Raw genomic sequence first — 27,034 nt, forward strand, 5'->3', positions numbered from 1 at the left:
TTATTAATAGAACATTAATACATAATCAAATGCACCTCATAAAAATTTTATTGATACACATAAAATACTATGACTCGCTTTTCAATAAGTACCAAAATATACACAAATATTACTTCCTGTGTCAATCTTACAACACTTTACAGTCAGTATCAAACTTACAACAACTAAATTGCAGATCTTAACACTAAAGCAACGAGGACCGTTTATAAAATATGAGAATCTGTGAGGCTGCGGTGGTTCGTTGTTTTACAGCATGTTATTACATTTATTTTACGAGGACTTGCAACTCGGTACTCTATAAAATCCTTTACAAGGCTAGAGTATGACATACCTTATGACGAAATTTTGCAAGATTTTACGCTGCTGGAATCGTTTGCTAAGCTATCAATGGTGAGGGATGGCACTGAAATATGCATTAATATGACCTTGTTAAAAAAATAAAAAAATAAAAATAACAGTCGTTGTCTAAAACAGGTTGAATGCAGAATACCACTACAGCTAAGTAAATATAGAAATAATTTCTTATCTTATTTTTTAAGAGTACAAATCAAACATACCGTTATCAGCGGACTGATTTACTCTCTGTATTAGTAAATATGATCACGTGATTCATGTAACCAATCACTGGAGATGAAGGCAGCAAAAATACTATGATTGTTCAGAGGCAAGGTTTCTGAAACAGAGTAACGTTTTATATGAGTTCGAAGGGATCCGAAAATGTCGACTAGTTCAGCTCTCAGTAGCTATTATGTGGACTCTATTATGGGGCACGACACGGAGGATGTGTACGGAGCACGTTATGTCCAGGGCTCACACACGGCGAGGCCGTCAGGTGTGGGGGAAAATGCGGATTTCTCGTCGTGCAGCTTCGCTTCCAAGTCAGCCGTGTTCCCTGCGTCCTGGACCTCGGTTCATCAACCATCTACTGCCGCTGTATCCGGAATTTACCATCCATACGTCCACCAGACCCATCTTTCAGACAACAGATACGTGCGCTCCTGGATAGAACCAGTCTCAAACCATATCTCTCTATCGGGGTTCCACTCCAGCAGTCGGCACAGCGGTACAAAGCCTGAAAGTTTAGCCTCGAAAAGGACTGAAAGCGCGGCGTTTGAAACGGAGACACCGGTGGTTCCCGAGTTTAGCTGCAGCGCTGTATCCGAGAGCGTAGACAAAGCTACTGAAGAAACGGTTGCGAATGATATTTCGAGTCACAGTGAACCTAAAGACGAAAAACAACAACAACAACTTGACCCAAGTAAGTAAAATGAATTGCCCCTTGATTTACAACCTTCCAACTGTCCTAAACTGGAGGTTTTACAAACCTATAAAAGTGTCCGAGCTCTTACCACGGCCGAAATATTGCCTTCGTCTGTGAGAATTCTGTGTGTATATATATATATTTTTAAATATATATAGCAAATAAAAATAATAATAAAAAATAGTTGCATTCACACTCACTACACAATATTTTAATGGATACCTAACGTAAAGCTCCCTTTGATGTTGCCATGAGTGGTCCAATTGTGGACATAAAGCTAATTTACGTGCTTTTTCTTTCAGGCAACCCAGCAGCAAACTGGATCCACGCGAGATCAACAAGAAAGAAACGTTGCCCTTACACAAAATATCAGACTCTGGAGTTAGAGAAGGAGTTCCTTTATAACATGTATTTAACGAGGGATCGTCGTTATGAAGTTGCACGAATCCTGAATTTAACAGAGCGGCAGGTTAAAATCTGGTTTCAGAACAGAAGAATGAAAATGAAGAAGATGAACCGAGAGAGGAGCAGCAAAGATCCTTAGTGAACAGTGAACAGTGTGCTTCAGCTCAAAACCTAATGCGCGTTCCTGTAATATGCTCGGTTTAGGATACAATTGTTTATTTGTTTTGTTTTTGATTTACTTATTCAAATGTCATATCTTCTGTATATATATATATATATATATATATATATATACATACAGACACACACACACACACACACACACACACATATATATATATATATACAATAGCTATTATTAGGATGACTTGAAATGAATGGATATTCCACAATAAATTAGTTATATTTGGCTTAAAACGCCTAAAATCTGTTTCCCAGCACCATGGTGGAGTACTTCATTCAGGATCGGAGAATTCGGTTTCGTTAAATTCTGAAGTTACTTATCCTTACTCATAAAAATCCTACCACAAAAATGTGTGTAAAAACTTAGGATATGGTTCGTGATCTGATCAGTTCTTAATGTGCTGATCTTTAAATCTGTCCATAATGCATGCAAAACCCGCTCTTCACTTTCATGCAGCCACATGTAATAACTTACTGTGCCTTTAATTTCTGTCTTTTTTTAAATTGGACATTATGTACAATCTCATATTTCTAATATCTATTTTATAAACTAGTGTATTTCTAGTCTTGCTGGTGTGGTAGATGCATCAATATGGTCTAAATTATATAAGAAAATAGAACTTTTTAGAACATTTTTTTTTTTTTTCAATTTCGTTTTATTTTTCACAGTGAAGCTTGTCTTCAGTGCTGTATAGTGAATTTGGGTGTAGACAAGCTTTGTTAAATACTCTACTCGTGCACCTACTGTGAAAATGTTCCCTTTTTAGACCATGTTTTACAAATAAATGGCAATTTCGACTGCATACTATGTACAGACATTCTAAATAACAGCAATACGATTTTATGTTGCTATGACCTGCGACAAGACTAATTCTGTTTCATGCTGAACACAAAATACAGATTCATTGTTAGGCAATATTGCTAAAAAAAAGGTGTTGCAAAGAACCCCAATTTATTGTCAAACCTGTACCAAGAATTGCTTTAGAGCAGGAAGAAACTGGGTCCAATAAAGCTATAGAAAGAGGTAGACGTCTGGTCTAAATGAGTTTATGGTATAGGACTGTAATTGCTCTTCTCTTTGAAACTAACCTCACTGGTTCTTTGTGTCTTACTTGCACACAAAAACGTAGACACTTTTCTACGGGGCGTCTGGTCGATGTATTGATGGTGAGACTAAAGCAACATCGGCCCCCCAGTAAACTGAAAGTCACGTTTATTCACGAAATGCTCCACTCTACAAACCTTAAAGCTGACAATCTTTTGGGGTGTTACTATTCAGCAAAATGCAACAGGAATGTTTTCATCATTCAAAAAAAGGTCGCCATAACAGCCAATTAAATACTCACGACAAACTGGGTAGCTAATGTCAGTCAAGCTTTCGTTGCATCACCCATTTTAGATTCTGAACAAATAGATTTTAAAATATATTTAAATGCCTGGGAACGTGACTGAAAAAAAACAAACAAACAAAAAACAACAACAACAAAAAAACATGAATGCATCCTGCAATTTTCAAAGAATGCAAGATTAAACAGGGGTGCACATTATTGCCACTAGAGGGCATAGCTGATCTGTGAAAATAATGGACTGCCCGTGGCTGTGCACACTTACTTACAGGAGCTTAATCAGATATCAAAACAGGATAACTACTGGAAAATGAGTTAAATTCGAATTTTCTTCCAGAAAGTTCATATTTCGGGGCAAACATATGCGTTCAGTTTTCCCAGTTTATTTATGGTGCATCCTTACATTTCATTGTCTGTTTTGAATAAAACTTTAGGCTAAATGGGTCGAGAAAGGGCAAGAACAAAGGAATTTGGCCAGTGAGCATGTATCTCAGTATGGCGCAATGTGTGGCTAAACAGATAAATGCATGTAGATGAATGTTGTGGATAAAATTGACTATATTATGACGATTTGGGGGTTTCGAACTCTCTATCAAATGTGTATTTGCTTATTATATTTCTAATGACACATACCAATTAGGCTAAAGGAGTTAGGTAGACTACTAAGTGAGGTTAGCCTACTAGAGTTTATTTCACTTTACTTTCGCTTTGACATAATGTGTATTTCCTTTCACCTATGCAATACAATTGAAATCATCAGGAGAACAGCCATTTAGAAATACAAAGTAAAAATGAAGGCTTTAATCAAAACAGCATCAACATGTTACAACGACGTTTGTTTTATTTGTTTCAAGCAGTAACGAAAGCTGAAAAACAGATATTATTATAGATATCGAAGATTTTTGTTTGTTGTATCGTGGAATATATAGCCTACTATTCATACATCTGTTACAAAACAACTATCCTATAAACTAAATCTAGTTTAAAATATTTATAGATTTGTTGTTACATCTGAAAAAAATAAAAATAAAAATAATAATAATAAAAAATAAAAATAAAAACTAGCCTATATAGAATATAATGCTGGTAATTCAATGTTTCAACAAAACAACACTTTCTAATTATTATTATTATTAGGCTATTGGCGTTGGTGGTGGTGGTAGTAGTAGTAGTAGTATAGTGGTAGTAGTAATAGTATGAATAGTATAGTAGTGCAAATGAATACATGTAAATCTAATGTAAACGCAGTATACGCCGAACAAGTACAGCATTTCGCTGACTCCAAACGTAGATGGAAAAGAGCAAAACATACACTTAATCTAATTTTCCTTTCCTTCTTCTCCCTCCCTGTCTGTCATGTGATCTGGATCTATAACTAAAAGCAAACGTGTTTTGAGGCATGCTGTAGCACCCTGGCCGCAGAATTTGGCTGTGGGCCTATTCACCAAATACACCATTCAATAACAGCAGCTCTCAATCATATCTGATTCCACTGGCATTAATAAGAAACGATCTGACACCATCGATGAGTTCTCACTTTGTCGACCCTTCACATAACACACTGGACGAAGTATCCTCTCCTGCGGATTAACATTTCCACAAAATGCTGAACGGTAGGCATGTGAAGTCGTATGGCGACAGCCAACACTGATGCAATAATTTTATCTGCTTGGGAAATCTGCGACACAGAGCGCCAGTTATCAGTCGAATCCTGGTGGAATTACGTGTCACTGCGACCGCTCTAAATTTTACGCATACGATAACTTTCAAAGACAGCGGGTCTTTACGACACTGCGAGAGGCCGGGTCGCTACAATACCGAGCCTGTAAATCGTCCGGTTGTAATACTGGCTCGGAACCAGCGTGCCTAAATCAGCGCTCGCCTCCGTCTCAGATGTTCCCTTGGATGAAACTTCAAGGTTGTCGGGCATAAAATCTGTTTTCAGATAACTGTAGCTTCCCTTTGACTATAAAGGCGTTCCCGTTCAAGATCCCCCTACCTCTCCATACCCCCCGTTATTCTAAACTTGAATTAAATTATATATTTCTGAAAGAGATATGTCAGAAAATAAAAGGAATATACCATGTACCCAGAGTGAAGGTATTTCTTTCTTTTTTTCTTTCTTTATTTACGTACTTATTTATTTAATTATGTTTAGTTTTAATTCATTTATTTCGTTTTGTTTTTAATTTAGAATTGTCAGAAGCACGTATGCAATCAAACGTTCCTCAAGTGACATGCAATAGGCTAAATAAAACACGGTGACTACAAGCAATTTTGTATAAGCCCACGTTAAAAAAACCCGGCAGCTTTTAACTGATATATCCAGAATAAACACATGAAGCTAAATTCGATTTCTTTAAAAAATAATGAATTTACTGTAAAACTAATTTTAAACAGAAAAAAATGAGCGTTATTTGTTTTTAAATTAGCAGTATAAACATGAATAATGAATTGTATTAATTTTAATTCCATTATATATTATTCGTGGTAACAATTTTGCACAGTCAAAATATATAAAATCGCGATTTCGGTATATTAAACCACATGCTAATCTGGCGTCTACAGCTCTTCTGAAAGCTCCAGCCGCAAAACTGATAATAAGTTCCAATGCTTTTGACAAACAAAAAGAAACACAGGCAAATGTGTTTGCATTTTAAACACCAACAAATGATTACTTTCCAAGATTCTCCCAGCTCTAAATCCAGTAGCTAACAAATTCATGAATCGATGCTCTGTTGATCAAACACATTGTGAGAACTAGGCCTATATAACTGTATTTCGAATGTCGTTTACAAACAATATAATTTTATAAAATGATCAATTATATTATTCAGTTTCAATCAAAGTATTAAAGACATTTCATTACAGCTTAGCTTCCTCACAATTCATAGCGTGTTTTGTGAGCATTAAGGTAGATTTAAGTAGTTAGCCATTATAGCTACAATTCTTTATCGGTGCTTACTTTTCTAGGCTGATAGCTAAAATTATGTAAATTCCTAGGTAGGCCTTAATTAAACTCCAACTAATTTCATTATTTTACATATTTTATACTTGCAAAACAACACAGATTAAGAACATTTTACCGTGTCTTTACAATTTCTCTCTCTGTCTCTCTCTCACTCCCTCTCTTTTACTATCTCTCACACACCCACAAACACACTCTCTTTCAGCAGATGTCTGTGACTGTATTTTCTTTGCTGAGGAAGTGCAGCTGGCTCAGTCATTATGCGCAAAAAACTAGAGGCTTTGCGGCAGCCCAGATTCCTTTTTGTTAGAAGACAATTTACAGCTTTGTAATAGATCTTTTTACGAGCCTATTTCGTCTGTCATTGGATGCCACTGGTCATGTGCAAGACGCAAACGTCTTCATGACCCCTTTTCCTGATTTCCCAAGCGATTTTTTTTCCACTACATTATGTAGCTAAAGGCTCCAAATCCAAAATACACAGTGTGCTCATATATTTTTAAATATTTTGCTGTGTACTGCTATCTGTGTCAGAGATCGAGGAGACAAACTCAAGGCTTTGGTAACGTGCGTTACCGATTACGTATGTTGTCAGATGCAATGGGTGCTACAAGAGTTGCATTTCTAAATAGAGCAAGCAATACAGTACTGGACGACTGATCTGAAAGAAGCTTCATAATATTCACCAGCAGCGCAGGAGGCAAAACATGGATTACAGGGCTTTGTTTGGTAAGTTTATATTTTATTGGATTGAACATGCTGGACAATATATGCCATCGTCATAGCATAGTCAGAAACTACTAGCAGGTTTTTGGTTTGCGTTAATAATTTCAGATTGTGACAGCAGCATAAGCAGGTTGATAAAAAAATAAAAAAATAAATAAAACTCAGAGTATTCTCTGTTTGTGCATTTAAAAGAGAAATCAAAAAGTAAATGTCGAAAGCTTCCATTTGGATTCTACTAAAAGCTAGTAGAGTGCTCCTTTAAAACGGCTTGTTGTATTTTAGGGTAATGTGCTTTTTTATGTTGACCTAACTTTACTAGATCTTCATTTTATTCATTTGATAGAAATGCTTGATTTGAATAACAGCCTTGAATATGAAAAATACGAACCTTTATGAAAACATTCTTAATTCAAAATAACTGATATTAGTATTATTATGAACAGTAGTTGTTGTGTTAGTACTCATGTTGTTCAAAGAAGCAAGAAGTAAATCTTCAAAAATTGTAAAAACGTTATGTAAACTTTGAAATGATGACTGTTCTACAGTTTATTTTATGACCGATTCTAACTTTTCTTATCATTTTTATTTTTAATGTTGACACTTATCACTTATTTTATTGTGATAATTTGTATATATATATATATATATATATATATATATATAAATGGGAAAAATAAAATAAGTGTCAACATTAAAATGTAAAAATTGCAAGAAAATATAGTTTATACATGCGGTGCATAAAAACTATTATTCACATCAATTTCAAATATTCAGACGCTATCTAGCTTTAATTGCTGGATGAAAATAGTATTCACAGCATTTATGAAAAAGGAGGAGAAATAGAGAGATTCTGAAAGTCTGTAAAAATGTGGAGGTGCAGTTTTTGTGTGTTTTAATGTATGCCTCCCTTAATGGTGAGAATGGCGCAGTTTTTTGGGAAGGGAGACAGGGTCTGCGGAACAAAGACAGTATTTCACAGACAGCTGACAGGCCGCTGCAGAGGTATTTACAACCTCACTGCAATGCGGCAAAAGAAGCAAGAGGAGCCTACAAACGAGATAACTGAAACCAGAGCAATACCCACTCATATAGGCCCATACATTCAATTCAATTATTCTCCTTTAGAACGCAGTTCGTATCCGTAATTTTTTAATTGCAATACAAACTTGAAATCCTAGCATTATAATAATAATAATAATTTATAATTCATTATAATTCATTATAATATTAAACTGGATCTGTACATATACTTATTTTCATGGGTTGGTAATCATGCGATGCGCAATGTCTTTTATAACCAATTTACAGTGTTATTTACAGTGTTGTCTTTTCAAAAACAAATCACATTAAATATTCTTTTAAAAAAAACATACACAATTGTGCACGTGCAAATGTATAATGTAGGCCTAAGCTGTATTGTGTAGGCCATTGAGACATATTTAAACAGATGATATTCAAAGTATACATGTAAAATAGTGATGGAAGCACTTCTTGTAGTTATTCAATGCGCTATTTCTGTATGAGCAGCTATGCAAAAAAATATATGTTCCATAACGAGGAACGTTTGTCATGTATAGAACACCTAGGCAGTGTCTGCTTTGGTCGGCAGGTGGTGCTGTTGTCTAACACTCTGGGACTTGCATGCCCGCTGTCTGCATCTTTGTCCTCGAGGTCATTTCCTGTAACTGTGATTGGTTGTCGCAGTCATGTGATACAACAGTCACACAGTTCTCTTATTAACCTAAAGAAATGCAAATTTTTAGAGACAAAAACAATCCTTCCAGGTTCTGCGCGAGAACAGTCGGAATTATTTCATATTTTATTTAATTACTGATTGTTATTTAGCCTATTCAATTTCACGTTTCATCATTTTTCACTGTTGGTTTACAAACAAAAGTTGGTTTACATTTTAATAGTTGTAATATAAAAATAATAGGCTATAACTATCCAAAATATTAGCAAAAAAATGTTAGAAAAACATCCAAGATGTTTAATTTTAATGTGAGTTTGAAAATCCCGAAACGCTCACAGTGACTGCCTTGTACACATTTCATGCCCTTTGAATGAGCTGTGAAATATTTGGAATTAGCTATCAATCGACTAATCAGTTGACTTTATTTTCAGCTTGCTGGATTAAAAAAAAAAAAAAACGACAACTCTGAGGTGAGAAAATTTTCCTTACCGGTAAATGTTGCTTTTATATTAGACTAATAGGCTACTCAGTGCACAGAAACTTTCCCTGTGGCCATTTTGCAAAAGTCGGCAACTCGCCATATAGTGCGCTAATGTGTGTTTTTTCTCTTTCACTAGGGATGCATTATGAGTATTTTTTTAACCTTGAATTTACAAGCAGGAAAAAAAAAAAAAAATCTCATTAATCCACACGTCAGAGATTTTCAAAAACAGCTCATTTATCCTTTATCCATTTATCAAAATAACTTAAGCAATGCAATTTAAAAAAAAGAAATGCTATACCGACTAATACTAATTGAATAAGAACTCTACAACAAGTATTTGCCAAAATATATGGCAGACATTAGTATACTAAAATACAAGAAATAATCTCTGGTTTTCGACAGCGTAGTTTTTTTCTATTTCTATTTCTTTTTCTTTTTCTTTCTTTCTTTCTTTTTCTTTTTTTTTTTTTTTTCTCTGAGTGCAGTGAATGCGAATTGAACCCCGTGTCTTTATTTCCTCCTGAGATCAGAGTAATCGCCATTATTGAATAAGTGCAACTTTCAGGATTATTTATGGCACCCGCGCGCTGTCATGAATGGCTGTGGGGAAGCACGTGATACCATTAAACTTTGTTTTATGGCCAGGGAGTTGACAAGCCAAAATATAATTCACATTGTATATTAGAAAGGTCGTTCAGACGGTTTAGAAAAGATCCCAGTATCGCTGCAGAGGAAAGAGGCTCCACGCTTGTTTTGATCATGGATATACAAACTTGTCGATACGCTTTACGTGATACTACTGCTTCTGGAGGTAAGCTTGTCCTCAGTTCGTGTCACTGAACTTGTGCGTGGTTGAATTGTGCCATAATGTTTAGGGTGGTTTCATATAGTCTGCCTCCAAACCAGCGCTGATTTGTTTCTGTGAACTCTTATGTTGTGCACAGTTTTGAGTGGTTGGATAACTATGGAGTGAAAAAAATAGGTTGTAATGGAGGTGACGTAAATGTTATGCAGTAGTCCGGTTTTAGTGCAGTTGTGGCGCCACGTTATGAAAGATCGTTTCCTTCGCTCTTCAGGGCTTAAATTGAATACACGAATTATATTATTATTATTATTAGTAGTAGTAGTAGTAGTATACAGCCTAAGTTAAAATGCACATTTTCGATACAACGAGGGCAAAATTATATTGTCTTACTTTCTAGTTATTTGTTAATAATTGTTTTGTTCGATTACAAGTGCGAAATACACATAGGCCTATATTGAGAGCTGTCTTTGATTACCACATATTTAAAAATACGACAAACTTATTAAATGTGAGTTGTTCTTTTGCATTTGACCTGCAAATTATTGCTACGTATTTACACCTGTTGTGCAGTACGCTTCATTGTGAAAAAAATAGTATAGCCTACTGTTTATTTTTAGAGAGACATTTGGCTAAACGAAAATATCATTTAGTCGATACACGCGCTTTCATGATTACTGAACTTTGTAATAAGCAGGGTTTCTGGGTTGTATTTACCAGCTCTCTAGCGCCCCCAAGCAAAATGAACGGTCATTCTGGCCCTAAACCATCTATACTTTAATTATTTTTCCTGTACAAGTGGCTGTTTAGATTGTTGAGAAAAATACAAAAGAACAAAAGTCATTTTAATTCAAGCCTGAGTTAAATTCTCTGAATTAACAATAGCAAATGTCCAATTTTATGTGCATGTTATAAAGGTAAAAAAACAAACAAACAAAAACTAAACAAAACATAATTTAGTCACTGTTTTATCCAACTATACCATTTCAGTTAAATAACGATTGAGAGTTTTGTTTTGTTAAAATTTTAAATTAAACATTAATCAGTTAAAATATATCTGTGCGTTCTATAAAGAGTAATTTTGATCTAAAGCGTTTGAGAAAGTTCAAATATTTCATTCGATGATAGTCAAACTGTGGCTAGTTCTCTTGTGAGTCAAACAATTTTTTTAAAGTATTAAATCATACAAATGTCGATTATTACAGAATGACCGTCAATTCTGCATACAAAAATTCATTTCCAACTTGATTCAAGTCGGGGGTTAAAATAATAAAAACGGTTCATACCAGAGAAACCCCAATGTACATGCGAATTATTATTATTATTTTTAAATGCAACAGGATATATTTTCATTTAAAATCAGAGGTCACTACAATTGGTGGCTGTCTCATTCTTTTGTTCATCAGTAACTCGGCTTTGACCCGCCTGAACAAGTCGCAGAGCAAGGTGAAACACGGGTCACGCTGTCTAACAAAAAAATAAATAGATACACGTATTAAAAAGATACATTGTCTAGCTACGCTTGGCAAGTATACAACATACGAAAATTAATATATTAAAAATCTAATATCAAGAATAGATGGCCTGCAGGATTTCGAAACTATTATCATTTCTATTAAATCGAAAAAGCTATGATCACTGGTAAAAGCATCATGCTCTAACACAGTTAAACAGTTAAGAGACAGCTGGTCAAATTAATCATGCTATGTATTTGGTATTTGAATGGAAATTCATAAGATTTATGTTTTGTTTTGTGTTTAGTTTTTTTTAAGAAAATAATGCTAAATCCCTCTATTGGAAAATAAATTAAAGATAAAGTCTTTGTTAACCAAATTTAGATAAACATTGGTAAATATTTTTTTAAAATACTGTGAGTTCTTGATTCTTACATTTTCATTAGATCCAAGGTTTTGGGGCAGCTTTGCTCTGGTGACCGGGAGCAAAGGACCACAGGAGCCGGTTATCAGAGGAGGTCATGTATTATCAATGATCTTTCCTCCTTTTCCGCTACCGCTGTCGCCTTGCAAAAAATAATGAAACTTTGTGATGTGTGTTGTAAATGATTCGGCTTGACCTCTCGAACTTTAGCCTTCCTTTATATGCTTCTTCGCGTTATCCAAACAGCACATGGTTTTGAGGCCACCTGATCAATTTGACTGCATGACAGCATCTCACAGCAAGTAGAATTTAGTACAAAAGCCTTCAATCCTATACCTGGATGAATATAATAATGTGTTGTATAAAGATAGGCCTATAGAATGAGATCATTTTTATTAGTGTGATTAGTCAGTAATAAATTACATAAATTTGAGCACAGTGCGCAAGGTTTGAGAAATTGAGCTACGGGCCTCTATTTGGAGATTGCCTCCCCTATTAAACAACTTTTGTATCAAAAGAGTATTAAAAAGCACTGAACCTTGTTTTAAAATCAAACTATAGTGTAATTTTGAAAATGAATTAAACTTAATGAGGCACTTTTGAGTTAGAACGGTTGCAGCAACGAAATTAATGTATAAAGAATTGAAATGAGTTTTTTTGTCTGTTGAGCGAATACATGCCATCGTCTATATATACCCTGTAGAACCGAATTTGTGTGAAAAACATGACAGTCACAGATTCGATCCTAGGGGAGTATATGGTCGATGCAAGAACTTCGAATAAAACTGTGTTCTGAAGGTTTTTTTGTTTTGTTTTGTTTTTTTGCCATCTAATGTACGGGCAATACATGTACATTTCTAATGTGCTTTGGAAGACGGCATCTGGCAACGAAGAAGCACTTTCTTACTGGAGAATATGAAATGATAAGCATAATTGCATAATATGATTATATGATTCTGATTACGTGAACTGTCATGAAATGCTTTGATCAGTTGTGTCAACATTGCCTCTGGTTACGTGGTGGTGCTTTGTATTGCGTTTCTTCCTGTTTTCACAAAAACTTCAACATTTTACATTTTTTCAAATCTGAGTGAGAGACAGGACAGAGAGCAAAAATGAACGTGAACAGTATTTTGTAAAAATGTTAACAAACTTTGCACATCCATTGCTCCCTGGTCTTACCTTATGAACTGCCAAGTGGCTATTCTCTTTTATGTGGCGTTTGATTATTGATTGGCACAGCGCATTGATGGCGAACCAGGGCGCTCTATACAGCGAGCTGAAAGGATGAGAAGCGCTGGAACGATGAGACTCCAGTAACTTCTGCGTGACCTCTACATGACAAAGACGGTCTCCATCAATTGTCTGCTGGCTTTATGTGACTCTTTTTGTGCCTTGGGCCGTTTTTTATCTTTTGTCTTTTTTTGTTTTTACCAGTCAAAATCCCTGGGTTGGGTTTGATTTAGCTTGGTTGAATATTAATTTACCAAATGGGCCACATACACATACATGTGATGCACATACATGTTTTTATATGATATCATGAAATGTGTAGTAAGGAGGGATCCTCCCATGTGATCCATGTGCCAACTGGGTCTCAATACACAAACAGAATTTGTCTTTTTTTTTTTTTTTTTTTTAGCACAGATCGGGTATTAAATCAATCCAATGTTTATATTATATTGTTGCCGTCCTAATTGAGAGATAATGTGAAGTTTGTGAAATCAACTACTAGGTGTGCACAGCTTCTTCTCAGTTGATGAAGTCCCTCCACCTCGATTGGCCGAGCTGGTCACATGGTAGCCTAACTTTATTCAGTTGACAGCAAGTAGGAGGGCTTTATGGAGGGAGGAAAAAAAGACAACTCGAGAAAAATTAGTATTTCCTACCTTCAGAAATTAATGGCCATGAGTTCGTACATGGTGAACTCCAAGTATGTGGATCCAAAATTTCCTCCTTGTGAGGAATATTCTCAGAACAGCTATATACCTGAACAGAGCCCAAGCTACTACAGTCCGTCGCAGGACACTGATTTCCAGCATCCCGGAATCTATTCACGGTCAAACTACTCTGAACAGCCTTACAGTTGTAACACTGTCCAGGGCTCGTCGGTGCAGCCGCGGGGTCATGTGCAGGATCAAGCCAGCCACCCTAGCCCTTATCCCGCACAGACAGAGCAGTGTCCTGCGGTCCAGATATCCGGACCAAGGACTTGTGGACAACAACAAAACACAAAGAGCCAGAACGGGATACCAGCCAAGCAGCCTGCTGTAGTTTATCCATGGATGAAGAAAGTGCACGTTACTACGGGTAAGATTAACTCTATTTGCTGTCTGCTTGTAGGCCAGCCCTATTCTGCTGTTTTAGTCACAGTTAAAATCATTCAGTGAAATATTTATGGGTTCCTCTGAAGGGGCCGCCAATTACACCAGCCATAAATTTTTATTGCTTAGGAAATAGGCCGCTAGCTGTGTTGGCCACTATTGCAGTACTGAGAGTCCACTTGGCCCAAAGCTTTGAACTGAATAATTTAGCAGTGGTAAACTTTGAAATAAATTCACCGAAACTGAAATTATTCCAGTACAGAATACGTGTTGGATCAAATTCGAGCAACTGGGTATTTTTATATATATATATTTTTTTGTAAAAGTTCAAGCATTAGGAAGCGAATGGTTGGGTTCTTTGTTTTTTAAACAGAAGTGTGTTTTTGTCTTTCTCAGTGAATCCGGATTACACAGGAGCGGAACCCAAACGTTCTCGGACAGCCTACACAAGACAGCAAGTTCTCGAACTAGAAAAGGAGTTTCATTTTAACAGGTATCTAACAAGACGGCGTCGCATTGAAATCGCGCATACCCTCTGTCTCTCTGAGCGACAGATTAAAATCTGGTTTCAAAACAGAAGAATGAAATGGAAAAAGGATCACAAACTTCCTAACACGAAAGGAAGATCGGCGTCAGCTGGAAATCAGCATGCACAACACGCTCAGAAGGACAGCCAGACAGAGATTACAACTTTATAAGTGGATATCTCTCCCTCCCGCCAGATGTACAGATGAACTGTATGTAATAGACAATGCTTCATTTGACATTGCATGGTAGCAAATCGTGACATGTTGGGTACAAGTGCCAAAAACTGAGAACCAGAAGCACACACCATGACTAAATGCAGCGTAAAAGCTGCTATGCATTAAAATCCCAAATTTCGATATTTCCAGTATTGTAACCCTTTGTAACTGAGGCAAAGAGGATATGAGGCATCGAATGATGATTCACATGCCACCACGAGGTACAGTAAAACGTTATAAAGCTCACGCTATTTTACACAAACTTTCCAAATTTGTTTCAGAGCATGGATCGTTTTAGTGACCCTATTTACACCATTTTTTAATATCTGTATATCACCCGTTTCCTCTTTTTAAAAGCATTATGGCAAGTTTACGCCTATGGCGAGCCAATTTATCCTAACTTAATCATTAAAGAGAACTTAAATAAATAATGTCCAGCATATAGTAAATTACAAATGTGTTAGGTGTTTTTTGTACTAAAGTCGACTGGGTGCAAGTAATAAAAACTAAATAAAATTAGTTAATAATAAGGGGGAAAAATCCTTGCCTGGTAAATTATTTATTTGTAGACTGAAAAACTGAAGAAATTTCCTTCTCAACCTCGTTTATTGTGCGCGCCTCATTAACGGTTTACGTTCTAAAAGACTATATTTCAGTCAAGGAATTTCATCATGTTCATGTAATTTTTAAGAATTTCGTTATGGACGTTTTACATTTGTTTATTGAAGCTTTTTAAAATGTCCTATTTAATCGAGACAGAGGGAAAAAAGTCTCTTTTTGACACGAATACCTATTCCATGCCTTATACTCCACTGTCCCGCCCGACATCTTTGTAAACAATATAGCTACAATTGCAGAAGCAGTATTTCTGTCTTCCAGATGTTGCCTGAAATTCTTGAAAAGCAGCTTTTTATTTCGCATTTTAGATACACGTTTAGCCCTCAAGATGTTTGAACCTTCTATTTATTAAAAATGTTAAAAAGCTTTATGTTCTACGTGAACGTAAGTATCGTTCAACAATTTTCAAATTCAGTTTTGAGTTTTTAAGTTCTTAAACATATGTATATATTTCTGTATATTGTGCATATTTTCTACAGGCATATTTTGCAGTAATTAAATAAATAATATGCAGAGAGGTTTCACTCAAACTGCATCATTTTGTGTTAAAACTAGAAACTCTTGAGATAGGAAAAACACGTTTTATCAAGCACTTTCATACACATTATGTTATTTTTGAAAAGGAATTGGTGTTAAATCTGAAATGGTTTTCCAACAGTGATTAAACTTAGACGCTCTGCTATCATTGTGGTGTCTTTGTCTCCTTAAACAAAAACACGAGGCATACATGCATTGCGAAGGAGTCTTCACACTGAAGCCTTCACGTTGAGAGCATGAAAAGGTATTTTTACAGAAGTTCAACAAAAGCCTTGCGGGCAGGTTCATCCAGAGGACACAGTTTCTGTTGCATTAGACGCTTTTGAGCCGCGAGCACTGACCTCTACACTCCTGACCTGATGGACCTTCAGCCGGTTCTCTCAGACGCTTTTTGCGCACAGATGCATCAAAAATGTGTTCGTGTGGAGGAGGGGGTGCTTTTTTTAAAAAAAAGAAAGAATTAAAAAAATAAAATAAAAATCAGCACGAAATTTTGATCTATATTAATATTTGCTTGCCTTACACGGTGATTATTTGCCACAGCTTGTGACTTTGTAGAGAATTTGTAGCGTAGCCTACTTGATCAGTTTCTGCCCGAGTCCTGCACATTAAAATGGTTATGCTGCAGCTGCACACTGATTACGATAATTGTGAAACTACAATCCATAAATAAACCTCTAGGTGTTTTGCTTCATCATGAAAAATATCAAGTCAAAGCATTATTGACAAACTGGAAGATATCCATTTTGGTATCCGTGTATTATTAAAAAAATACAGAGAGTTGTAAGCGATCATTACTGTGCTAAATAACAACAGAGTTTATATCATTTAAATATTACACAAATTTCTCTTTGTTTTGATTTTTTTTTTCTTGCTTTTGTTCTCAGTGCCTAAAATCGTTGTCCATCAGCACTGAAAACGTTTGTGCTTGCGGTATGTGTGTGTGTATGTACCATATTTTGGGGGACAAATATGTACCCTGAAGTGAGGTTAACATGACAAAATCTCTCAAAACCTCCGTTTGGAAGTGTTCTCGTTTGTAGTAGGCCTATATGAAAATAGTAAATAGAGGATTTTTAAAGTGTACAAATGCCTAAAGTTTTCTGTTAGGGTTAGGTTATAGTATTCATAACTAGCTGTATATAAAAACATTTCCTCATTTAGATGGCTAAGTAAACGTATGTGAGAGACCGAATACTAGTACTAATAATAATTTGATCAACTTTTTAAATTATTTGTTAGTAAATGTGTGTCTGTAATTTAATGTTACCAATGCTGTGGCAATTTAAAGACTTTTTATGTCAATAAAGGCCACTTCTATCACAATCAAAGAGAGAGAGAAAGAGAGAGAGAGAGAGAGAGAGAGAGAGAGAGAGAGAGAGAGAGAGAGAGTATAAGAAAATCAATACACACCTTCAGGGAGGACAAAATGTAAAGTTTATTTCAGGCGAAACATCAAACATCTACCTTACAAACATGCATTATTTTGCTGAAAAAGGGATTTATATATTGCATATGCATGGTCAATAGTATACAGACTATACAAATGAATGTGTCTGCGCGCGCGCGTGTGTGTGTGTGTGTGTGTGTGTGTGTGTATATATATAATTTCTGGTTTATATGTTTGTTCGTGTGTGTGTGTGTGTGTGTGTGTGTGTCAAACAGCATATATAAAACATTCCAATATCTATTTTTGTTTAATAATAAGCCTTGTGCCTATAGTGAAACTCGCCACGCAGGGGATCGCTCCATTGTCTTTGCTTTCAGTAAGGCTTTCTGAGTATTGACCTGAATGTCTGAACAGAATAAATGGGAGCCATACGCAGTTCCATTTGCAATGACACTGCACCGACTACTACCGCTGCTCTCACAATGCTTCTCAAACGGCCATTTTTGATTTCCAGCTGTTCGTTGAAAATGTCTTCGCCCATCGAGACAACCCGTTAAGATAAATCAAACTGCGCTGTCGACATCCCAAGATAGAATTCGGAATATGGTTCCGTTCTATATCTTTTTTGTTTGACCACGTGATTGTCTAAATAATTAATGCAGCACGTCCCCTAGAAACACGGCGTCGTCATTAATCGCGAGGACTCTATCAGACTTGAAAACTGAAGAGATCCAAGAAAATAATATCCAAACGGTCCTGTATCTCACCCCACCGCAACCTGCACATTCGTACAGCTTTTCAGCCAATGGAGCATCGGTAGGTAAACATTTAATATTTGCACTGAGACAGCGAATAAACATATCTGTCAGAATTTTGATAAATAGCCTCCTTTGATTCGGTCTTCTTCGCGGACAGACTAAAACAACTTCAGGCTCATTGTAATTTTTTGCTTAAAGAGCCTCAGCATGAAGCTCTCCCAATCTAAAGCTGTATCAATAATAATAAAAACTCTGGAGTAGCACTACTTTTATTTTTAAAGCATTGAAGGCAGACTTTAAGGTAATTATTTTCTCATGTAATATAATGTTATATTGATGCATTTGTGTATGAGAGATGTGAAGTCCAGTACGATAGTGTTTAAATTGCTTAGCCGCCAGGGCTTTAACGAAGGCCTCTTTGTGATTTATAATCCGTCAGAGATGCTGTTCTTTCCCGATTTAGTGGCGACTATTTGCGGAGACGTATGTGTTTGGTTAGATAAAAAGGACACATGCTAGAATTCATTTGTAGAGGTCTATCTGGAAAATCATCACATAGTTATTGACGTGAAGTATTGCCTGAATAAATTCATGATGGATCCTGACAATTCTACAACAATTAAAACAAAAACAACAACACCAACAAAACAGCCTAAGTAGCACACACACGCAGAGAGAGGAAATATGGCATCGATCCAAAAACAATACATTTAATTGATGTCAAAAACCCCACAATACCCACTCGTTTAGTAATGGAGCGTTATGATCGTAGATCTATCCATAAAGTGTTGCGAACTGCTGGAGAGGGATGACGGTGATCTGCATCGTTGTAAATCATGCTCAGTAATTCCTGAAAGGGTGAGAGGCTGTTGGGGGCCGGGCGTGGACTGTAAATCTTTCACTTTTATTAGCTCGTGAACATATGCTGCAAGGGGAGACGACTCGCATCCTCTCCTCAGGACAATCCTTCGCTCGGCCGCGTTCCCAACCGTTTCATCTCCATCTTACCATCCAGTTACATATCCATGCAGCACAACAATAGAACAAGCATTCTAACTCAGATTACATAGAACATAACCAACTTGTATTTAACCTCTCAAATTCTTATGGGTCTTATTGGTAAAAAAAAGCGTGGGGTCACAGAATTTGTATGTATTTTAGAAGCAATTTGAAAACATAGAATGTAAAAAAAAGAAGAAGAAGAAGAAGAAGTGTTTTAATGCACAACTAGTAAAAATCTAGACACTGAATGCCTATTTTTACATTTCATGATTGCATATGGACCAATGCACACTCTTGCTTTTTGAGAAGAACAATATAGAATTTGGGATGATTTTGATGAATCTCTTTGGTTGAGGAGGTCATACATTGCTGTCATTACCTAAACCATAATAGTCAAACAATATTTCAGTGGTTTCTTGTAGCCTATAATAAACGGATTTCTGTTCTAAACAGCGAGCAAAAAGGAACAAATATATATCTGATCATCTTCATTTTAAATAAAACAAAAAATTCGTAATGATGTTGCTGTCAACAACGGACTAATCCACAGGCCTATTACACTGCGTTAAATGTAAAAAAGAAAAAAAGAAAATGAATAAAAAGGTGAATATATTCAGTGAGATATTGGGGTGTGAAGAAAACAAAATCAAATGTTTCACAGATTATCCAGTTATTTGTCTTTCAAATAAAGACAACGCAGTACTAAAAAAAATATTTATTTTTTTTGCTTCATCTGAACGTTTGTTTTTATTATTATTTTAATATGCCTGGGTTTCAAATCCATAATAAATAGCAATGCAGCTTTTGTCTTAGTGATACACTCCGATACAGTGACTGAGAAAGGAGCGAGTTCTTGTGCAAAATGATTGTACAATGATGTGAGGCTGGAGGGAATGTTAGTGCTCTTGCTTTTAAAATGTATTTGTGAGGTGAAGCTGGTTGGAGTAGCAGTCTCAATCAGGACAATCTGCGATCCGGATCACGTGAACAAATATGCTTGTATTTTAAGGCAGCGCCTTTATTTGTCATGATAAGGTTTCCGAAATATACTAATGTCGACTCATTCGGCGAGCCTGCCTCTGTAAAACGTTCACTTTTTTTTCAAATGGGAAGTTGATTGCTAGTAATATTTCGTTTTGGAATAAGAAGACCTTCTTGGCTTTTTATTGGTAGCTGAGTGAGTGGCTCCCATTCTTTCGGGAATACTGTCTGCATTGGTATATGGAAATGCCTGGAAAAGCGCGAGATCAGTTTTAAGACAGTACTGTCTATAGACAAAGGGTGAAGGATATATCCGAGCAGCCGAACTAAGAGATATTGAGACTAAGAAGCACGGCTATATAATAAATTGACATCACAGGTAAGCAATTGCATGGCAAAACGTAACCTTTAAGCGTGGGTTTACATTAGGCCGGCGTAAAAATATGATTTATTCCATTCAAAGCAGCTGATCTTTATTAATGTCGTCGCCTACCAACTAAGCAAGTACGATTTGAAGACAAAAACTGAGACTAGTTTAAAGATTTGCGCAACCTTGACTATTTTAGATGGTTAGCATGTAAGGTGATTTCAGTCATAGAATATTAGAGTTTATTTTAGCTGTTTTATTTTACATATTCTGATAGCTTTCTGTAGTTGGCCATACACAGTATAAAACATCTGTGTCATACATTGTGAGATCGTTAATCACTTTAATTTGTGTTATAGTCAATGCGATGTTAGACATGACATATGTGGGTTAGGGTAGGCTATTCTTTTAAACATACCTGTTTCCATAAATTCAAAAAATTTCGATTTAGTCCAGATTACTGAGATTCAACCACTCATTACATTACATGAATTCAAATTATGAATGGAAACCTTATTTCGCATGCAATAAAGGAGTCTAATTTCATATGTAAAAATAAATTAAGATACAAAGTAGATTTTTTTTTCAAAGGAAGCAAAAGCATACTATGAAACGACAATCTAGATGTTTGAAATCTAAACTAATATGGTGGTTTATAGTTAGGGTTTAAGACTTAATATGATGTCTAAACCATTCCCGTAAAGAATTACATTTTCTTTTTTTATTTGATGTCCTAAGCCCGTTTTGCAATTGAGCCGTTTACTGAATGGTAGTAAGATTAATAACAGGTTTGTGGTTATGCGTATTTTAATTATTTATAAACAATTATGAATTCTTATATATTTCACAAAACATTAAGTTCTGTAATTGCATTCTTCTGCATTGTGCAATATCTGGTAAATAAGTTTAAACTCAAACCTAAACGTATTTGTTTTCAGTTTCTCAGACTACATGATTATGAGACGATACCGGATTTTTTCACGAACCTGGCATTTTGTATATATTATTTCCAACATAGAATTTAAAATACTAGGGCCTAATGTGGTAGCCATATACATACATTTTTCTACAAAAGATACATACTTGAGCATGCAAAACAGAACGAGATATACATGTATATATTTAGAGATCGACTTCCAGAGTCCATTATTTTTACAGCCCATTGTTCTATTATGAGTACCAAACTTACCGTGGGAGTGCGTGGGAGAAAACACTGTTGCCTAATAAAGGCAGACCGTGTTCGGCTGAACTGTTCGCTACATTTATCCCATTAAGACTTTGAACATGACACACAAATTGAAAATACTGGCTACGAACATTCTCTTGTTACCGGTACTTTTGCCAATGTAGCGGTCCATCACCGAGCAACAATAATATTAATACTATTATTAATCCCATAGCCTTTTGCAATGGTGTTGTCCTCGTCTCATGATTTCGAAAAGATTTTCAGAGAGGCACAGAACAGGTCATCTGTCTAGTAGGATGAGGATTAAAATCTCGTCTTCAGGCTCTTGCTTGGTTTTAAAATCACCGGTGAAAAAGTTGTGCGGTGTGGATTGCATTGTGACTTGAGTCCCTTCCGTCCGTTGTTCATTAATCAGTGAGTTATTGGAGAGGAAGCCAAAGGTCACCCAAAAGGCTTATGAGTGCTAAATATTTTGGCCAGCATCTCTTTGTGTAAAATCGCTTATGTCAGTTTTTTTCCCCTCTCTCAGCTACAGCTTTGACTGCTCCTAAAACCAGTCCAATTTTCTATAGGGGCGAAATAAATTCGTTCATTAAAAATGGGAAATCATGTAAAAATGTAATAAATTTGTGGTCTTAAGAACTGTCAACGCAGATGGCCGTGAATTCACATCCAGAATGTGAATTCCGTCATTTTGCAATCGAAAACGTAAGGTGTTGACCATATACGTAGTCAGAGGCAATTTACAGAATCCTAAATATAACGGGGAGCTGGAAGAAAAATCTGATCAACAACTGAGATTAAAAATGTTTTTTTTTTTTTTGTTTGTTTGTTTTTTTTATGATTTATTCTTCAGGTTGCCGTCTTAATTATGAAGTTCGCTTGAGGAGAAACAGAGGACAGAAAGCCACAGACTGCGGTAAGATATGTCTTAATATTTTAGTTTGCACTGAAATTAAATAATAGTAGCTTTATAACCTGCGGTGTATTGCCCTGTGACTCTTATTTCACAGTTTACAACATAATAGGCCAGAAAAAGGAATACATGTTTTTTTGTGTAAATACAAAATTATTTTGATGCTCTCGGTTTAGACAACAAATTAACAATTTAACTTAAACAACAATTATTTACGTGCTTTTACCAATGCATTTTGAGGTACAAAATATATTGTACACAATAAACAAAACATTTACACTTAAAGCAAAGCATAAAATGCAAAAGCATTGTTATCTCGTATGTATATGTATATATATATATATATATATATATATATATATATATATATATATATATATATATATAGGCTATATATACAATACATTTAAGAAATAAAACAAACAAGCAAGGAAAAACAAGAACAAATATTCCCATCCGCATAATTTAGAGTATATCCTTTACTAAAATCCACAGCTATCCGCGCAGTTGGGCAAAAGTGTGTTCCATTACAAGCAGTTAAAGAACGTTCAAGACAAGAGTGTGTGAATTACTGCAGTAGCCGGATTTATACTGGCGGGCTGTAGGCTCTGGCTTTAGCGGGACATTCTTGCCCCCAGCCATCCTCCTACGCTTAGAGTTTTACCCCTCTGACGGTACCAAGTCTTGAGGAGTGCTTTTCTTTTCACCCCTCTGTGAGGCATTTATGGCTTTAGTATGGCCAGTCATAAATTTTGTCGGGCTCCACAATGACAGGTGCATTGATATGTATCGTGCGGAGCTTCAGGCCGTCTAATAACTACTGTATTGAGCACGAGCTACAGTCACTTGGGTGAAAGCCTATCTTTAGAATAAGACTAGGAAGAAGATGACCAAGTTACACAGACAGACAGACAGACAGACAGAAAGAAAGAAGTCTGTTGTGTCTTTGTGGTGTATTGCATTTGGATCTCAGTTTGTTGCTAGACTTTGCTACCAAATACGAACCAAACCTAATTCGCATACTTGGGTGATCCACCTCTTACAACTCACATCGGCCTTTGGTGGGAAACAAGCCTAACTCCGAACCCACCATGCCGTATAATACAGATTAAATAGCAACTAGAAATTTAGAAATCGATTGAGTCCCGGTATTACAGAGGGTTCCAAAAGCTACCTAACAAGCTAATAAAAATTATACACTGTTTATATGTATTAGGTGCAAAAGGGTGACGTTACTGACACTAATTTGGGTCCCTATAATTTATATCTCGGACTTTGATTTATTTTCATATAGGCTAAAGATTGCATTTTCGTATAGTGTTCACAAATCCAAGAAATAGAGTGCATAGAACCCTGCCACCAGTTATATCAAAATTCACTCGATTAATTTCTTTAATGTAAACCGATTAAACTATGCTATGACGCCGAATCTTTACGTAATCTCAAACTATGTGAAATATTCACAATTTCATGTTTTAGACAAACAACCGCTGATCTTATTTTTAGTTATGTTACAACTAGGAGATTTATTCACACACACGTGTATATAAATATATGGATTTTTTTTTTTTTGCTTCAGTTACGCTTAAAGTCTCAAAGAGTCGGGAAAGAATGGGATATTGTTTGCAGATAAATGCTGATTCTCCTTCTGCTGCCTTATAGTTTCACTCAATGGGGTACTTTTAGCACAAGTTAAACTTTAACCACCTTGTTGCATTCATGCCAAAGTTCTGAAAGTGAAAAGCTGAAGCTGAAAAAAAGAAAAAGAGAGAGAGAGAGAAAGGCAGGTGAAAGATGGTAGTTCACAACATAAGAACTATTACTGTTATGGTATGGTGAATGGTAATGTTTTTAAGTGTTTTAAATATTCTAAAAAGACATTTTGACTGAATGCACTTAAACAAGATGACAAAAGAAAACTACAGTTGAATAGTTTAGTTAAGGGAGCAACATACACTGAATACTATTTTTTGAACACTATTTTTCACTACACAACTTTGTCCTGCCATCTTTACCATAGTGCATTAAGAAAACAACAACAACAGGTAAAGGAAAATGAATGAAATCCACAAAGTTAAGAGGAGAAAGGGAATTCATCTGACACCAGAAACTATAGTGTTGGGTAAAAATCTATTTCCATCTCATATTTAAATATTGAAAATGCTATGGGCTGTTCTCAATTGCAGTGTTATATGTTAAGAACTAGGAAGTATAGTTCTGTATATGCACATATGGAGGTTTTTAGTGAGTACTACAGCATATCATTGTAGTACCTCACATCTATGATTCTATAAAGTTTAATCCTAAAATCTTTGCTACAACTGATTAATTTTCTTTCTTAACAGGTCAAAGGACAGAAAATCTGTGGGAAGCTCCAATCACGTGATTGACAAGTCCATGCAATTGGACAGGGGTTCACAGGCTCTCTTAGTTTGAACCTTCGCAATGCAGAAAGCCACTTATTATGACAATGCTGGACTTTTCGGAGGATATTCGTACCCTAAATCAGACTCTTATACATACGGTCCTACACACCAGGGCTTCTCATCCTCTAGCATAGAGAACGACTATCAAAATCCAATCTGTCCCATCCAAACCACGTCAGTCCGGCCACCAGCACAAAAAAATGGAGACATCAATGGCAGTTGTATGCGACCAAGTGCCAGCCAGGGCAACAGCCAAACAGAGAGTATCAGTGAGCAGCAGCAGGCTGCTCCTTTAGCGGCCAGCTCACCCAGCCCTAACAGTAACTCCACACAAAAAAAGAAATCTCCCAGCACCACTGGCTCCAGTACTGCCACCCCAGTCATCACCAAGCAAATCTTCCCTTGGATGAAAGAGACCCGCCAAAATGCAAAGCAGAAAAGCACCAACTGCCCAGCTGGAGGTATGGATTGTGTGTGTGTGCAATGCTTTTCTCTAAGACTGGAGAGAGCTCCTATATGATTATGACCTAGTTCCTTTTGTTTACAGTAGGCCGTCTCTCTTTGGCCTTTAAGTGATGTAATAACAATTAATCCATTGCGCTGCTCTCTGTGTTCAGGAGAAACCTGCGATGACAAGAGTCCACCTGGCCCTGCCTCGAAACGAGTGCGCACTGCCTACACCAGCGCCCAGCTAGTTGAACTGGAGAAGGAGTTTCATTTTAATCGCTACCTGTGTCGCCCCAGAAGAGTGGAAATGGCTAATCTGCTCAACCTCACCGAGCGCCAAATAAAGATCTGGTTTCAAAACAGGAGGATGAAGTACAAAAAAGATCAGAAATCTAAAGGCATAATGCACTCTCCCTTAGGACACTCTCCGGACAGAAGCCCGCCGTTAAGTGGCTCGAATCACATTGGATATTCTGGTCAGCTTCCAAACGTAAACAGCCTAAACTACGATGCGCCATCTCCTCCGTCATTCGCCAAACCGCAACAGAATATGTACGGCTTGGCAGCCTACACGGCGCCACTGGGCGGCTGCATACCGCAACAGAAAAGATACCCAGGAACAGAGTACGACCACCACAGCATGCAGGGGAACGGGAGCTTTGCGAATGCCAATTTACAAAGTAGCCCTGTTTACGTCGGGGGAAACTTCGTTGATTCAATGCCAGCTTCGGGCCCAATGTTCAACCTCGGTCATCTTCCCCATCCCTCATCCGCTAGTGTGGACTACAGCTGTGCCGCTCAGATTCCGGGTAACCACCACCACGGACCGTGTGACCCCCATCCCACATACACAGACCTCAGCTCTCACCACGCGTCTCAGGGAAGGCTGCAGGATGCACCCAAACTCACGCATCTGTAAGGATCCCATCAGTGTGCTTAAGCGAAACGTCGCTTTTTTATTACCTCACTAGTTAAACTAATTTATAAAACTACACTCCGAGAGAAACATAACGTATTATCCTGTATTATTATGATTGATATTACTATTACTGCTACGATTGTAATTATTTTTTAAAATAGCTGTGGTCCATTTCTCTTGACTGTTGAAGATACACACGGTTGTTTGTTGTCAGTTGTTTGGTTCTCGGAAGGACTGTATTGGCAAAATGAAGGCATTTTCCATAACGTACAATTACTTGAAGGTAAGTTATGTAGATTTGACAGTATAGGCATCCGTCTTTATAGAGATGGGATTTGTAGAGAAAAAAAAAAACCCATTGCGTCTTTAAGTCGTCTGTTCCTCATGGGTTCTTCATATTTTATCCATTAAAATACCATTATTTATTATTTTCATTCAAGATTGTACGACAAACATTTATCTTGACTGAGTATTATATTTATTATTTATCGTTTTTAATGCACATTATTTATCTTCTCATGTATATTATTTATATAACAATTGTAGAATTTATTTTGAGCAGAAGCCGTTGATATTTCGTTGAACTGGTGCAAACAAGGTGATAATGTAGGTCTGGTGTATTTATTTCTTCATTCGGTAATAAAATATTATGAAATGAAGAATTAACAAGAATC

At 36.4% G+C, this 27,034-nt stretch overlaps 3 protein-coding genes across 3 annotated transcripts; all 3 read left to right on the plus strand.

Moving 5' to 3' along the window:
* Positions 1 to 422: 422 nt before the first annotated feature.
* hoxd9a (homeobox D9a) lies at positions 423 to 2,652 on the plus strand. Its single transcript, XM_058787373.1, has 2 exons — positions 423 to 1,258; positions 1,564 to 2,652. The coding sequence occupies exons 1-2, from the start codon at positions 718 to 720 to the stop codon at positions 1,803 to 1,805; spliced, it is 783 nt and encodes a 260-aa protein (XP_058643356.1). The 5' UTR covers positions 423 to 717; the 3' UTR covers positions 1,806 to 2,652.
* A 7,069-nt stretch (positions 2,653 to 9,721) lies between these two features.
* hoxd3a (homeobox D3a) lies at positions 9,722 to 26,360 on the plus strand. The gene is given in 4 exon segments (XM_058788027.1): positions 9,722 to 9,877; positions 22,509 to 22,571; positions 24,914 to 25,455; positions 25,612 to 26,360. Coding segments are annotated over 2 exon segments (1,239 nt in total). The 5' UTR covers positions 9,722 to 9,877; positions 22,509 to 22,571; positions 24,914 to 24,965.
* Positions 13,369 to 16,100, plus strand: hoxd4a (homeobox D4a). Its single transcript, XM_058788028.1, has 2 exons — positions 13,369 to 14,056; positions 14,467 to 16,100. The coding sequence occupies exons 1-2, from the start codon at positions 13,588 to 13,590 to the stop codon at positions 14,766 to 14,768; spliced, it is 771 nt and encodes a 256-aa protein (XP_058644011.1). The 5' UTR covers positions 13,369 to 13,587; the 3' UTR covers positions 14,769 to 16,100.
* Positions 26,361 to 27,034: the final 674 nt, after the last annotated feature.

The sequence above is a fragment of the Onychostoma macrolepis genome, chromosome 09 (assembly GCF_012432095.1).
Source record: "Onychostoma macrolepis isolate SWU-2019 chromosome 09, ASM1243209v1, whole genome shotgun sequence".
NCBI classification, from domain to species: Eukaryota; Metazoa; Chordata; class Actinopteri; order Cypriniformes; family Cyprinidae; genus Onychostoma; species Onychostoma macrolepis.